The 12,050-nt window shown below is 42.0% G+C and overlaps 1 protein-coding gene across 1 annotated transcript; it reads right to left on the reverse strand.

The window, feature by feature from the left end:
• Positions 1-5,795: 5,795 nt before the first annotated feature.
• LOC109215702 lies at positions 5,796-8,669 on the reverse strand. The gene is made up of 5 exons (XM_019379814.1): positions 8,474-8,669; positions 8,062-8,141; positions 6,534-7,727; positions 6,315-6,482; positions 5,796-6,224 (listed from the first exon to the last, which is right to left on the reverse strand). The coding sequence occupies exons 1-5, from the start codon at positions 8,667-8,669 to the stop codon at positions 5,796-5,798; spliced, it is 2,067 nt and encodes a 688-aa protein (XP_019235359.1).
• Between the last annotated feature and the right edge of the window lie 3,381 nt (positions 8,670-12,050).

The following is a 12,050-nucleotide window of genomic DNA, read 5'->3' on the forward strand; positions in this document are numbered from 1 at the left end:
TCAACGGCTGGGATTAACTTAGGCGAAACGGGGTCGTTTGGTTGAAGGAGAGGCCGGACGGGGTGAGGGGTTTTGGGGCTTGGGCAAAGGTAATTATTTTGGGCCTTTGAGGCTTGGCCCAATTCAACTAAGACAGCGTTCTTTCTTTTCTTTATTTTTCTTTGACTTTTTTAAAAATTCTAATATCATTAATTTAAACAAGCTAAATAAAATCCTAAATTAGACTCTAATTTAATTTATTTTGTAAAATTAATCTTATTTATTTTCACTAATTAAAACTAATTAATTTAAAACTAAAAGCTAAAATGTAGACATGACTATTGTATTTTGTGATTTTTGTTTAATAATGCAATTAATTCATGTAATTATATCTTAAATGCAATTAAGATCTAAAATGCTATGCAATGAAGAATTGAACATTTTTTTGGTATTTTCCATGATATAAAAATATTAAATATGCACAAAATGCGACTAAATGCAAATAATTAACAAGAAATTCCAGAAAATTCTATAAAAAAAACTAAAAATAATTAGAAAAAGCCTATATTAGTGGATTTTGTAGGAATATTTTCTGTGAGGCAGAAATTACATGCTCACAACTGCCCCACTTGCTCGGAAACATGAAGAGTTTTCGGGCAAAGATAAAGTGAGTAATTACGAGCAATTTTTGCCCGCTAGACACTCCATAGGAAGCATTTTGAAAAAGTTTGACCGAACCTTGCTTCGGAGGCTGCCTACATATCCTTGGCTATAAACGAATCAGGTCAGTATAGTTCTGGAAACTTTGGTAGCTGCGACTACCGAAAAGCTGCACTTTCACTGTTGTTGTTGTTGTTGCTGCTTGCTGAACCCCTTATTGCACCAAAATCAAAATGAAAAGAAACTAAACAAGCCTATCAGCTATGAGTGACAAGATTCCTATCTATAAGCCTTATGAAGCTTGATCTTGAGTCTTGGCTGGTTCTTCACACGTACTCTGATATGAATTTTGATGCTTGCTAGATGTAGGTGCTAGTTCATTCTTCTTCCGCTTTTATGGATCAAGACGGGACGTGTAAAGCTTGTGACTTCAGTCCTGTCTTGAGCGATCCACATCTTTTCTCCGCTTCTGCACTTTGGATTCATTTCTTTTCTTATTATTTTCTTTATTTTGGATTGAGACTTCTTTTTGGTTATTCCGAACCCTGTGCCTCGAGGTAAAAACTTGCTCAGACACCAAAACAAAACAAACAAACGAAATTTTTCTGCCCTGTTTTCACTAGGAAAATTTCGTGAGTTATTTGTAACAAAAATCTATACTACTTCATTATTGAAAGCAATGAAAGGTCAGGATTAGTGTACCCTGAGCAAACAGAGACTTGGAGTGGAGACCCTATGTCTAAAATGAAACCAACTAGGGAGTGGAGACCCTATGTTGGAAAAATGACTAGGGAGTGGAGAATCTATGTCTAAAATAAAAATAAACTGGGGAGTGGAGACCCTATGTTGGAAAAGAGAATAGGGAGTGGAGACCCTATGTTGGAAAAGAGAATAGGGAGTGGAGACCCTATGTCCAAAATAACATCAACTAGGGAGTGGAGACCCTATGTTGAAAAAGCGATTAGGGAATGAAGAACCTATGTCTAAAGTAAACATCAACTAGGGAGTGGAGACCCTATGTTGGAAAAGGAGACTAGGGAGTGGAGACCCTATGTCTAAAATAACTTCAACTAGGGAGTGGAGACCCTATGTTGGAAAATATAGCTAGGGATTGGAGACCCTATACTACCATGATTTTGAACTTTCTTTCTTTTTCTTTTTCTTTTATTAAGAAAATGAGTAAAATATGGGCAAGAACTTGGAGAAGACTTCCCTTTTGTGGTTGTTGCCGTAGAGCTATTTTAGTCTCCGCGTGGTTTCTTTTTGATTTCACCTGCTTCTTGCAAGGTTGCTTTGGATTGCACCTATTTCCTGTTTTTCAAATAAAGAATCAGTTTGAAACGGTGGTTGGTTTTGCGGCTTGAGTGTTTTAGTCACTTGATCTTGGCCGGCTTCTATGATGACGCTTTCAACTGCAACTGGTTGTTTCCTAGAGATCGAGTTAACCTTTTTCAACTTTATTTTGCCTTTGTGGGCATTTGACTTTAATTTTCTTCTTTCAAGAGTTTTTGATTTTGAAACATCGGCCATCGTGGCCAGTCGGAGTCGACTCAACGCACCTGCTTAGGCTGGATGCCTTCTTGAATATTAGCTTGTATCAGACAAAAGCCTTGTAAATCAATCCTGCCATCCCTTATTCGCCTCAGCTTTGGAACAGAGTTAGACCGAAAGAGATTCAAAAAAACATACAATGAAGGCGGTGCATGAATAAGGTCACCGTGTATCTGACACTTATGGCACTTCCGGACAAAACTGAAGCAATCCTTTTCCATGGTCATCCAGTAATAACCTGCTCGAAGGATTTTCTTGCAAGGACATATCCGTTCATGTGAGGCCCACATACTCCCAAATGCACTTCGTCCATGATTGTTTCAGCTTCTCGGGCATCTACGCACCCCCAAACGATTCAAATCTAGAGTTATTTTGTACAAGACCTCTCTGCTCAAAAAGAAACTGCTGGCAAGCCTTCTGATAGTTCTCTTTTGATCTCCACTGGCCCGCTCGGGATATTCCTTTATTTTCAAAAACCTTTTGATATTATGATACCATGGCTGAACATCTGGTTCTATTTCAATTGCATTACAATAACCATGCATTTCTCGGCTTTGGATTTCTAGTGGGTCAATATAGACATTGCCCAGATACGGCAGCATGGAAGCCAAAGTAGCTAATGCGTCTGCTAGCTTATTGCGAAATCGAGGAATATACCCGAACTCGACAGACTTGAACCGTTTACTAAGATCTTCCACATGTTGCCTGTATGGGATGAGTTTTATGTCTTGAGTTTCCCATTCACCATTGGCTTGCATAATGATTAAGTCAGAATTAAAAATTCCTCTACATCCAGATCAACTGCCATGTTCATGCCCATAATGCAAGCTTCATACTCAGCGGTGTTGTATGTATAGAAGACATGAAGTCGGGTCGTGGCCGGATAGTGCTGACCAATGGGCGATATCAAAATTGCTCCAATCCCGACCCCTTTTGAATTTACAGCTCCATCAAAGAACATTTTCCAAGCATTGGTGTCCTCTGGAATTACTTCAACTGAATTTACTTCCTCGTCTGGGAAATAAGTGCTCAGGGTTTGGTATTCATCATCGACCGGGTTCTCCTCTAGTTAATCATCCAAGGCTTGGGCTTTCATTGTCGTGCGGGTGACATAGACAATGTCGAACTTAGTGAGCAGGATTTGCCATTTTGTTAGCCTTCCCATGGGCATTGGTTTTTGGAATATGTACTTAAAAGGATCCATTCTTGTTATGAGATATGTGGTGTAGGCCAACAGATAACGTCTGAGCTTCTGGGCGACCAAGTTAGGGCTCAACAAGTTCTTTCCAACAATGTGTACTTGGCTTCATAACTGGTGAACTTCTTGCTCAGGTAGTATATGGCTTGCACTCTCTTCCCGCACATCATGTTGCCTGAGGACACAGCCGAAAGAATTTTCCAAGACTTTCAGATACAAGAATAAAGTCTTCCCGGCTCAAGCGGGACCAACACTGGCAGATTTGACAAATATTCTTTGATTTTATCAAAAGCTTCTTAACAATCATCTGTCCATCTGATTGCAGCGTCTTTCTTTAATAGTTTGAATATGGGATCACAAGTGGTTGTGAGCTGAGAGATGAATCTGGTGATGTAATTCAATCTTCCTAGAAGACTCATGACCTCTTTCTTGGTTATCGGAGGAGGCAAATCCCGAATGGACTTTATCTTTGTTGGATATAACTCGATGCCCCTCCGGCTGACTATAAATCTGAGGAGTTTCCTAGATGGAACTCCGAATGCACATTTAGCTGGGTTCAATTTCAAATCATACTTGCACAGACGCTCAAAGAACTTTCTCAAATCCCGCACATGGTCTTCCTGTGTTCTAGATTTAATGATCACATAATCCACATACACCTCAATTTCCTGGTGCATCATGTCATCGAAAATGGCAGTCATAGCTCTCATGTAGGTCGCCCCAACATTTTTCAAACCAAATGGCATAACCCTGTAATAGTAAGTGCCCCAAGGTGTGGTGAAAGCCGTCTTTTTTGCGTCTTCATCATCCATCAGAACCTGGTGATATCCGGAATAGCAATCTACGAAAGACTGTATCTCATGTTTGGCACAGTTATCAACAAGAATGTGGATTTTTGGCAATTGAAAGTTGTCCTTGGGGCTTGTCTTGTTCAAATCCTGATAATCAACACACACTCGGGTTTTCCCGTCTTTTTTCGACACTAGGACCACACTAGCCAACCATTTGGTGTATCGGACCACTCGGATCACACCAGCTTTCAATTGTTTGGTGACTTCTTCTTTGATCTTATCATTGATGTCTGTTTTAAACTTTCTTTTCTTTTGTTGGACAGGTGGATAACCGGGATAAGTTGGCAATTTATGTACCACCAAATCAACACTCTTCCCTAACATATCATCATAGGACCATGCAAACACATCTTTGAATTCAAACAAAAGTTGGATCAATGCATCCCTAGTTCTTTCATCGACGTGAATGCTTATCATGGTTTCTCGTACCTCTTCCGGACTGCCCAAATTAACTGGGTCGGTTTCATTTAGGTTTGGCTTAGTCTTATTCTCAAGTTGTTCCAATTCTCGATTTATTTCCCTAAAAGCCTCATCTGCATCATATTTTGGTTCCTGATTCATTATTTCACTGTTAGATAGCGTTTTAGGATATGGGCATGAAGTCCGTAAGCATGTCATGTTATTTAAGTCTGCATAATTAGAATTGAAAAGAAAAAGATAAGAAAAATAGCAAAATCAGAATAAAGAAAAGGAGACATCCATTGATGATGAAATATTGATTCCATTTCGCTAAATTAAAAATATGAGGATTTATCAAAAATCAAAGATAATAAAATAAAAACATTTGAGTTACACCCTGGAATAACTCGTAATGTAGCAGAGATGGCAAGACTGGACTACCGGGACTCCCGTCTGACAGGGAATGGGGTAGCTTTCTAATTCTGAAGCTTGGCATCTGGTCCCATGTACAGCACCTCGGCATTGCTCGTGCCTTCCCTGGGCTGAACCGTGTGAGACTCATACAACATTTGTTTCATGACTTCACAAATATCGTCAATCTCTTCGATCGTGAATGCCTCTTCTTCTTCTACCTCATATTTAGGTTTGACAAATGACCGGGCGAGATGTGGAATGGGTTGGGGAAGGACCCACCCATTTTCTTTGCGCTCATCAGCCTATTTTTTGTCGGCATCTGTAGCTTGGAAACCTATGCCGAAGAACTTCTCATTGGCGATCGAAGTGATAGGCTCTGTGATGCCTTGTAGAGATTCCCCGAGCCCCATTCTGGGCTTGTATCCATGTTTAATCATTTCAGTGGTGACCATGACCAAGGCATTAGATAAGCAAGGTTGAGGAAACGGGTCCCCTTCTTCGCATTGGTCGGCGACCATAATTTCGAAGGCTTGGTATACAATGTGCTCACTTCCTTCTCTAGCTTCGAGACACGAGACTGAAGGGTCCCTGTAAATGGACTGTTCATCCTCCCCATAGACAACAAGTTGTTGGTTTTCATATCCAAATTTGACCATTTGGTGGAGAGTGGAGGGCACAACTCCTGCAGCATGAATCTATGGTCTTCCTAGGAGAAAATTGTACGAGGTGTCCATGTCCAAAACCTAGATAGTCACTTCGAAATCCACGGGGCCAATGATCAAAATCAAATCGATTTCCCCTATTGTGTCTCGCTTGACACCATTAAAAGCGCGCACACAGACATTGTTTGGTCGGATTCTTTCTGTTCCAATCTCCATCCTCTGGAGCGTTGAGAGAGGGCAAATGTCAACCCTGGAACCACCATCTAGAACGACTCTCTTTACATAATAGCCCTCATATTTGACAATCAGGTGAAGGGCTTTGTTGTCGGCGGCTCCCTCTGGGGGCAAATCATCGTGGCTGAAAGAAATCCTATTGACCTCAAAGAATCGTTCAGCCATTCTCTCCAATTGTTCATTTGAAGTTTCAACTGGGACATATGCCTCGTTCAATGTTTTCAAGAGTACCTTCTGATGTTCATTCGAGCTCAACAACAGAGATAAAAGCGAGACCTGGGAAGGAGTCTACCGGAGTTGGTCAACTAGTGCATATTCCGAAGCTTTCATTTTTCAGAAAAACTCTTCTACTTCCTCAGTACTCACAGGATTCTTGGGTGGCAACCGTTTATCCTTGTTTAGTTTTGATTTCTTTAACTCTTCTGGATTGTGGTACTTCCCAGATTGATTCATTTCGTTCACCTCTCCCATGACCTCTTTCCCCTTGTAAGTAACTACTGTTCTGTTGTAATTCCAGGGGACTGCGGTAGGGTTCTATAGTGCGCGGCTGATAACCACAGGCTCAGTCAGCCTTGGTAGAATTACCGGCCCCCGCGCCACATAGCTCCCTTTTGGCACATACAACTTCGGCACATTCAACATGGCTTTCCTTTGCTCGAATCTTTTGGGAGTGTTCAAAATGAGTTGTTCTTTTCTTAGGGCCTTAGGGACATAAAGAATCGCATTCTTAATAGGTGCTTCCCTAGTTTTTGTTTCTACAACTTTTCCAACAGCTTGAGGAATTGGAATGACTTTCTTCTCAATTTTGGTTTGTTTCACCGCCGCTTTGGGTCTTGCTTCTGAATAGGCGATGGCGATGATGGCTTTCAAGGCTGGTTTGAATTCCTTGTCATCCCAAATCATTCCAATGGTCGGCCCATCATTTTGAGCCGGTAACGGATTGTTACTCACATTAGGGACTTCCTCGTCCCTCACCACCACTCGTTTTTGTTCTATCAAATTTTCAACAGCCCTCTTCAGGGTCCAACAATCCTCCGTATCATGACCCTTTGCTCCTGAATGGTAGGCACACCTGGTACTGGGTCGGTATGATGAGGATTCAGGATTTTGCCGGTTTGGGGGTACAGGTTGCAATAGACCCATTTGGATTAGCTTCGAAAATAGGCTAGAGTAGGATTCACCAACATGGATGAAGTTGTTTCTCCTGGGAGGCTCACGAGGGCGTAAATTATGTTGGTAGTTGTTTGGCGGTGGACGGGGGTTATATGGAGCTATGTGAGGATGGTTATTTCTGGGAGATGGATCTCGGGCTTGGTTGTAGTGTTGTTGTGGCCGTGTATAGGGTTGAGCATTCATCATCGCATAATGAGGCAGTGCCACGGCATAAGCAGCATCTTGGTGGGGATAGTAGTGTTGCGGGGTTCTGGGCGTCATGTAGGAATGATCATATGATCGACGGGGCCCTCTTGAACCTGAAGCCAGCATGGCTCTTTCCTCCCTCTTCTTTCGATTGGCCAAACCCCCCGAGCCATTCTGGATGGCTTGGGAGGTGGAACGCAAAGCAGATTGACTTAATATTCCGCCAGTTTTCAGATCATTTTCTACCATTTCTCTAATTTTTATTGCCTCTGCAAAATGTTTATCCATGGCGGACATCATATTCTCAAAATAATCGGCCTCCTGGGCCTGTAAGAAGACCTCAACCATTTCGGTTTCATCCATGGGAGGCTTTACTCTGGCTGCCTGCTCACGCCGTTTAATAGCATATTCGCGGAAGCTCTAAGTGGTTTTCTTCTTCCAATTAGACAGGGAGTTCCTGTCCAGAGCTATGTCAACATTATACTGAAATTGTCTGACGAAATTGCGGGCCAAATCGTCCCATATGTACTAGTGGGAGATTTCCCGGTCCATGTACCATTCTAAAGCGATTCTAGTCAGGCTTTCCCCAAAATAAGCCATCAATAATTCTTCTTTACCACCAGCACCCCTCAGCTGGTTACAGTATCATTTCAGATGAGCGATCGGGTCTACGTGCCTATCGTACTTTTCACATTTTGGCGTTTTGAAGCCAGCAGGCAAATGAACATGGGAAAACATACACAGGTCGGAGTACGAGACGCTCTTTTGGCCACTCAGCCCTTGCATGCTTTTCAGGCTTTGTTCTAGGCTTCTTATCTTCCGAGCCATTTCTTCCTGCTCGAGGTTTCTCATTGTTCTTTCATGTTCCATTTGAGACTCATATTGCGGGTGCTAAGGATAAGAGTTTGGGGTAACATGAGTTGTGTCTAGGTGAAATTGTGGGCCTTGAAAAGTGAAAGATGAAGGTTCGAAAGCATGGCCTGGGCACTGTTGGTTGTGCCGTAGTAGAGACTGGTGGTGCGGTGAACAATGTAGAAGGTACCCCTAAAAATGGTGCTTGGGGCGGACCTCAAAAGGCATACCGGTAAAGTTGGCTGATATAGTGGGTTACTCAAACGGGACGAATGGGTTGGTTAAGGGGGATGGGGGGACGTGGGTGGTTCTACCCGTCCTGGGGAGCAGTTTAGGAAATCCGGGGATTGTACTAGGTGGTTCTTTGCCATTGGACCAGGCGTCCCACATCTCCAATATGCGGACGCGCAACCTCCTGTTTTCTTCAGCAGCTGCTGATTCTGGCGCTGGAATAGCCGATACCGGGCTATCCTCAGGATCGATAATTGGTAGATGACTTTCGGAGGCCATAGGAACACTGCCTTTAGATCTTGTGAAGTAAGGATGGGAAGCCAGATTACCAACAAAACCAACTACCTAAACAGGACCTGTCTGATCGATAATTGGTAGATGACTTTCGGAGGCCATAGGAACACTGCCTTTAGATCTTGTGAAGTAAGGATGGGAAGCCAGATTACCAACAAAACCAACTACCTAAACAGGACCTGTCTTATTTTGCACACATAACAACCTTGTCAGTTTGAGACATTTAACAGATAGGGAATCGCATATTGGGGATACAATGCACCTGAATAGTTAAACGTTTCTAAATATTTTTGCAACGGCCATGTGTTTCATCCCGGCTTTCACTATCTCTCTTCTCAAATTTCAAATCCTAATTTCTTTTTCCTTCTCTTTTTGCTGTTTTTCGCTCTTTTATTTTTCACTCTTTTCTTTCTTTTTCACTCAATTTTCTCTTTTCTTTCTTCTTTTTTTGGGTTTATTTTTCACTCAAATTATTTATAGCTATGATCGAATCTGATGGGGATTGCCTACGTATCATAACACCGCATGAATCATACCATTACGTAGTTCAGGGGATAAATGCGAAATAAAAGAAAAGAAAGTTTTTGGGTTTTTCAATATTTCATTAATAAAAAACTTTTTTTGGGGTTTTTTATATTGCAAAGACGCGAAAATACTGATGACTAAAAAAACATACAGACTCAAAAATAGAACAACAGACAGACTTGAAAAAAACGAACAGACTCGAGGAAAAGTAGAATACAAACTCAAAGCCGAAAAAGTCAAGAATACATAAGGGCCTCCAATGATACTCCGGGGGCCCGCCGGACATCAGTCGGTCTCGACACGGGCCTGCGTGCAATCTCTTCTTGAAGGTACTCTAAATCAACCATCACCTGACGGACAAAGGTCATCACAGAAGCAAAGAATATAGATCTGGTTATGTCTTCACATTCATGGCATTTCATTGCAACATAATCAGTTATTTCTTTAATACTCATTCTAATGACACCCTTTTCTTGAAGCAAACGCACAATTTGCTGTGCACGGGCCTCCAGCACCTGTGTGGCCGTGTTGTCTTGGTCTTGCAACTTCTGCACGCTCTTTTCTAATCGGTAAATCAAGGCATACAGTGTTCTCTTTCTGTTTTGAAGTCTTTTGTTTGCTGAAACATTTCATTTTAGAGATTAGTCAGCTTTTCCCTTAAGATCGTGACCCCTTTATCATACTTTTGCTTAAACTGCTGAACAAACCTTGTCCGTTCTTCTGTACCTTTGCCAACTTTGCCCGAGCTTTTGCCAATTCTTCCTCAGCCTTTGTCAGATCAAACCCATAATCATGCACTTTTCGCCTCAGATTGCTTTTGAGTCTTTCATCTTTTTCACTTCTTACCGGGGTTTCAGCGGCTATTTTCATTTTTCGAATCTGATCTCGGAGGGCTTCATTTTCCCAAGCCAAACGTTTCTTTTCTCCTTCATCCTCGGCAGCCTACAAACTACTGTAAAATTTGAGGTTTCTGATTTGATCTTCTAGCTTGCCTATGGTGGTCCGGTATTCCTTCTCTTTAGCTAACCAAACACACTATTCTTACGCTCCATCGGTGAATTATTGGACATGGGGCCTTTTGGCGGGCTGTTTTGGCCCTTGATTGACCCAAACTCTCTTACCATACCAGGTCGTGTAGTTAGATTCGACTTTAACAGAGGACAAATCCCGCACCTGAGTCTGTGGCTCCAAACACCTACATTGGTGCCAAATTTGGCGAACCTTTTATTTTGGGAATGCGGCCTTTAGGCATAGTTTGATATGTGGACTCAGAAGTTCGTCGTGAGGTACTATTTGATACCTTCCCAATTAGCATAGGACCCGATGCGGAGCATATGGCTGAATACTCCGAAGACCCATCAGTAAGAGAAAACACACTTCGGCGGACCTGTAAATAACCTCGTTGATCGGGAGCCAACTGAAAGTCCACTAAATTTGCTTTGCGGTCAAAGAACCCAAATATGCGAACCTTGCTTCAATACCCTCCGGCAACTTATAGCTGTTTACCTGGTTTCCGTATTTTTCAATGCAATTGAGTCCGGTCAATCCGTAGTTCATGTACCTCGGGCGATGATAGAGACGTTCCACTAGCCATATTTTCAAAAGCAGGTTGCAACCCTCAAAGAACATTGCACCAGCTTGACAGGCGGTTAAAGCACGATAGATTTCTGCGAGAATCATTGGTATAAGAGTATCGTTGGCCTTTTTGACCATAAAGTCAGCCATTCCTGCGAGTCCCAGTTCTATGTGCCCGTCACTCCTTGGGCATATCAGAGTGCCTAAAAATGCAACTACGAAGGCTAAAACCTCTGCGTGCTTCCCACTTGTTTTTCTTTCCCTGATGACTCAAACCGGTGTCCGGAGCCTCAAATTTGCGGAGTCCCCATACCAACTATATAAGAAGTGGAATGTGTAGAATCCTCCGGCCAAATTTTCATCTTTAACCTGCCAGCTAATACTCAGAAGGTCCAAAAAATTATGAGGGGTTACAGTTCTTGGTGCTACTAGATTTTGGTGCCTGAGATTCCCATCAAGACCAGTGTAACATGCCATCTCCTCTAGCATAGGGGTCAATTCAAAGTCAAAGAAGTGGAAAACATTGTGTGTCGGGTCCCAAAACGATATCAAAGCTTCAATTATATCAACCCTGGTTTAATCTTCAGAAGACCGGTGAGCCCACCTAAAGCTTTAGTCACAGAATTCTTGCTGACCTCCCCAGGTAGTTCCACCACATGTGTAGTCTTAGTGGAATCTCATCTACGACTCGAAAAGATATATTCTCAATGGTGCTCATTCTGCACATTTCTAAATTAGGGTGACTGCTTAAAACATGTGAATTTTATTAAAACACTAACCATGAAAAGACTATTTATTGCAAAATCTAACTTAAAATAAATCATGGCTACTTTTGCAAATACGGCCCTTCAGCACTTCAGAAGGGAAGATTTTAGGGCTGTGCCTGCTAAGTGGCCTAAAATTGGAAAGAGGGCCCAAGGTGGCTATTCTTGCAAAAACGGCCTTCTGGCGCCCCATCGGAACATTTATGGCTATGTTGGACAAAAACGGCATCACCCGACTTTATTTATGACAAAATGACAACATTTTCATATTTTGGCCTATTTTTGCAAAAGCGGGGCTGAACCTGATGAAGGTTGCCTATGTATCCCACGTTCGGTTGGAATCTAACCCGCATAATTCAGTAAGTTTTGATGCAACAGCAAAATATGACTTATTTTGAAATAACCTTTCTTTTTTTTTTCTTCAAAATTTTGATAAAGTTTCGGGATATTTTGAATACCGGGATTTTCAGAAACGGGTGATTTTCTCTCTCCTACCTCATTC

Source organism: Nicotiana attenuata, unplaced genomic scaffold (genome assembly GCF_001879085.1).
Source record: "Nicotiana attenuata strain UT unplaced genomic scaffold, NIATTr2, whole genome shotgun sequence".
NCBI classification, from domain to species: domain Eukaryota; kingdom Viridiplantae; phylum Streptophyta; class Magnoliopsida; order Solanales; family Solanaceae; genus Nicotiana; species Nicotiana attenuata.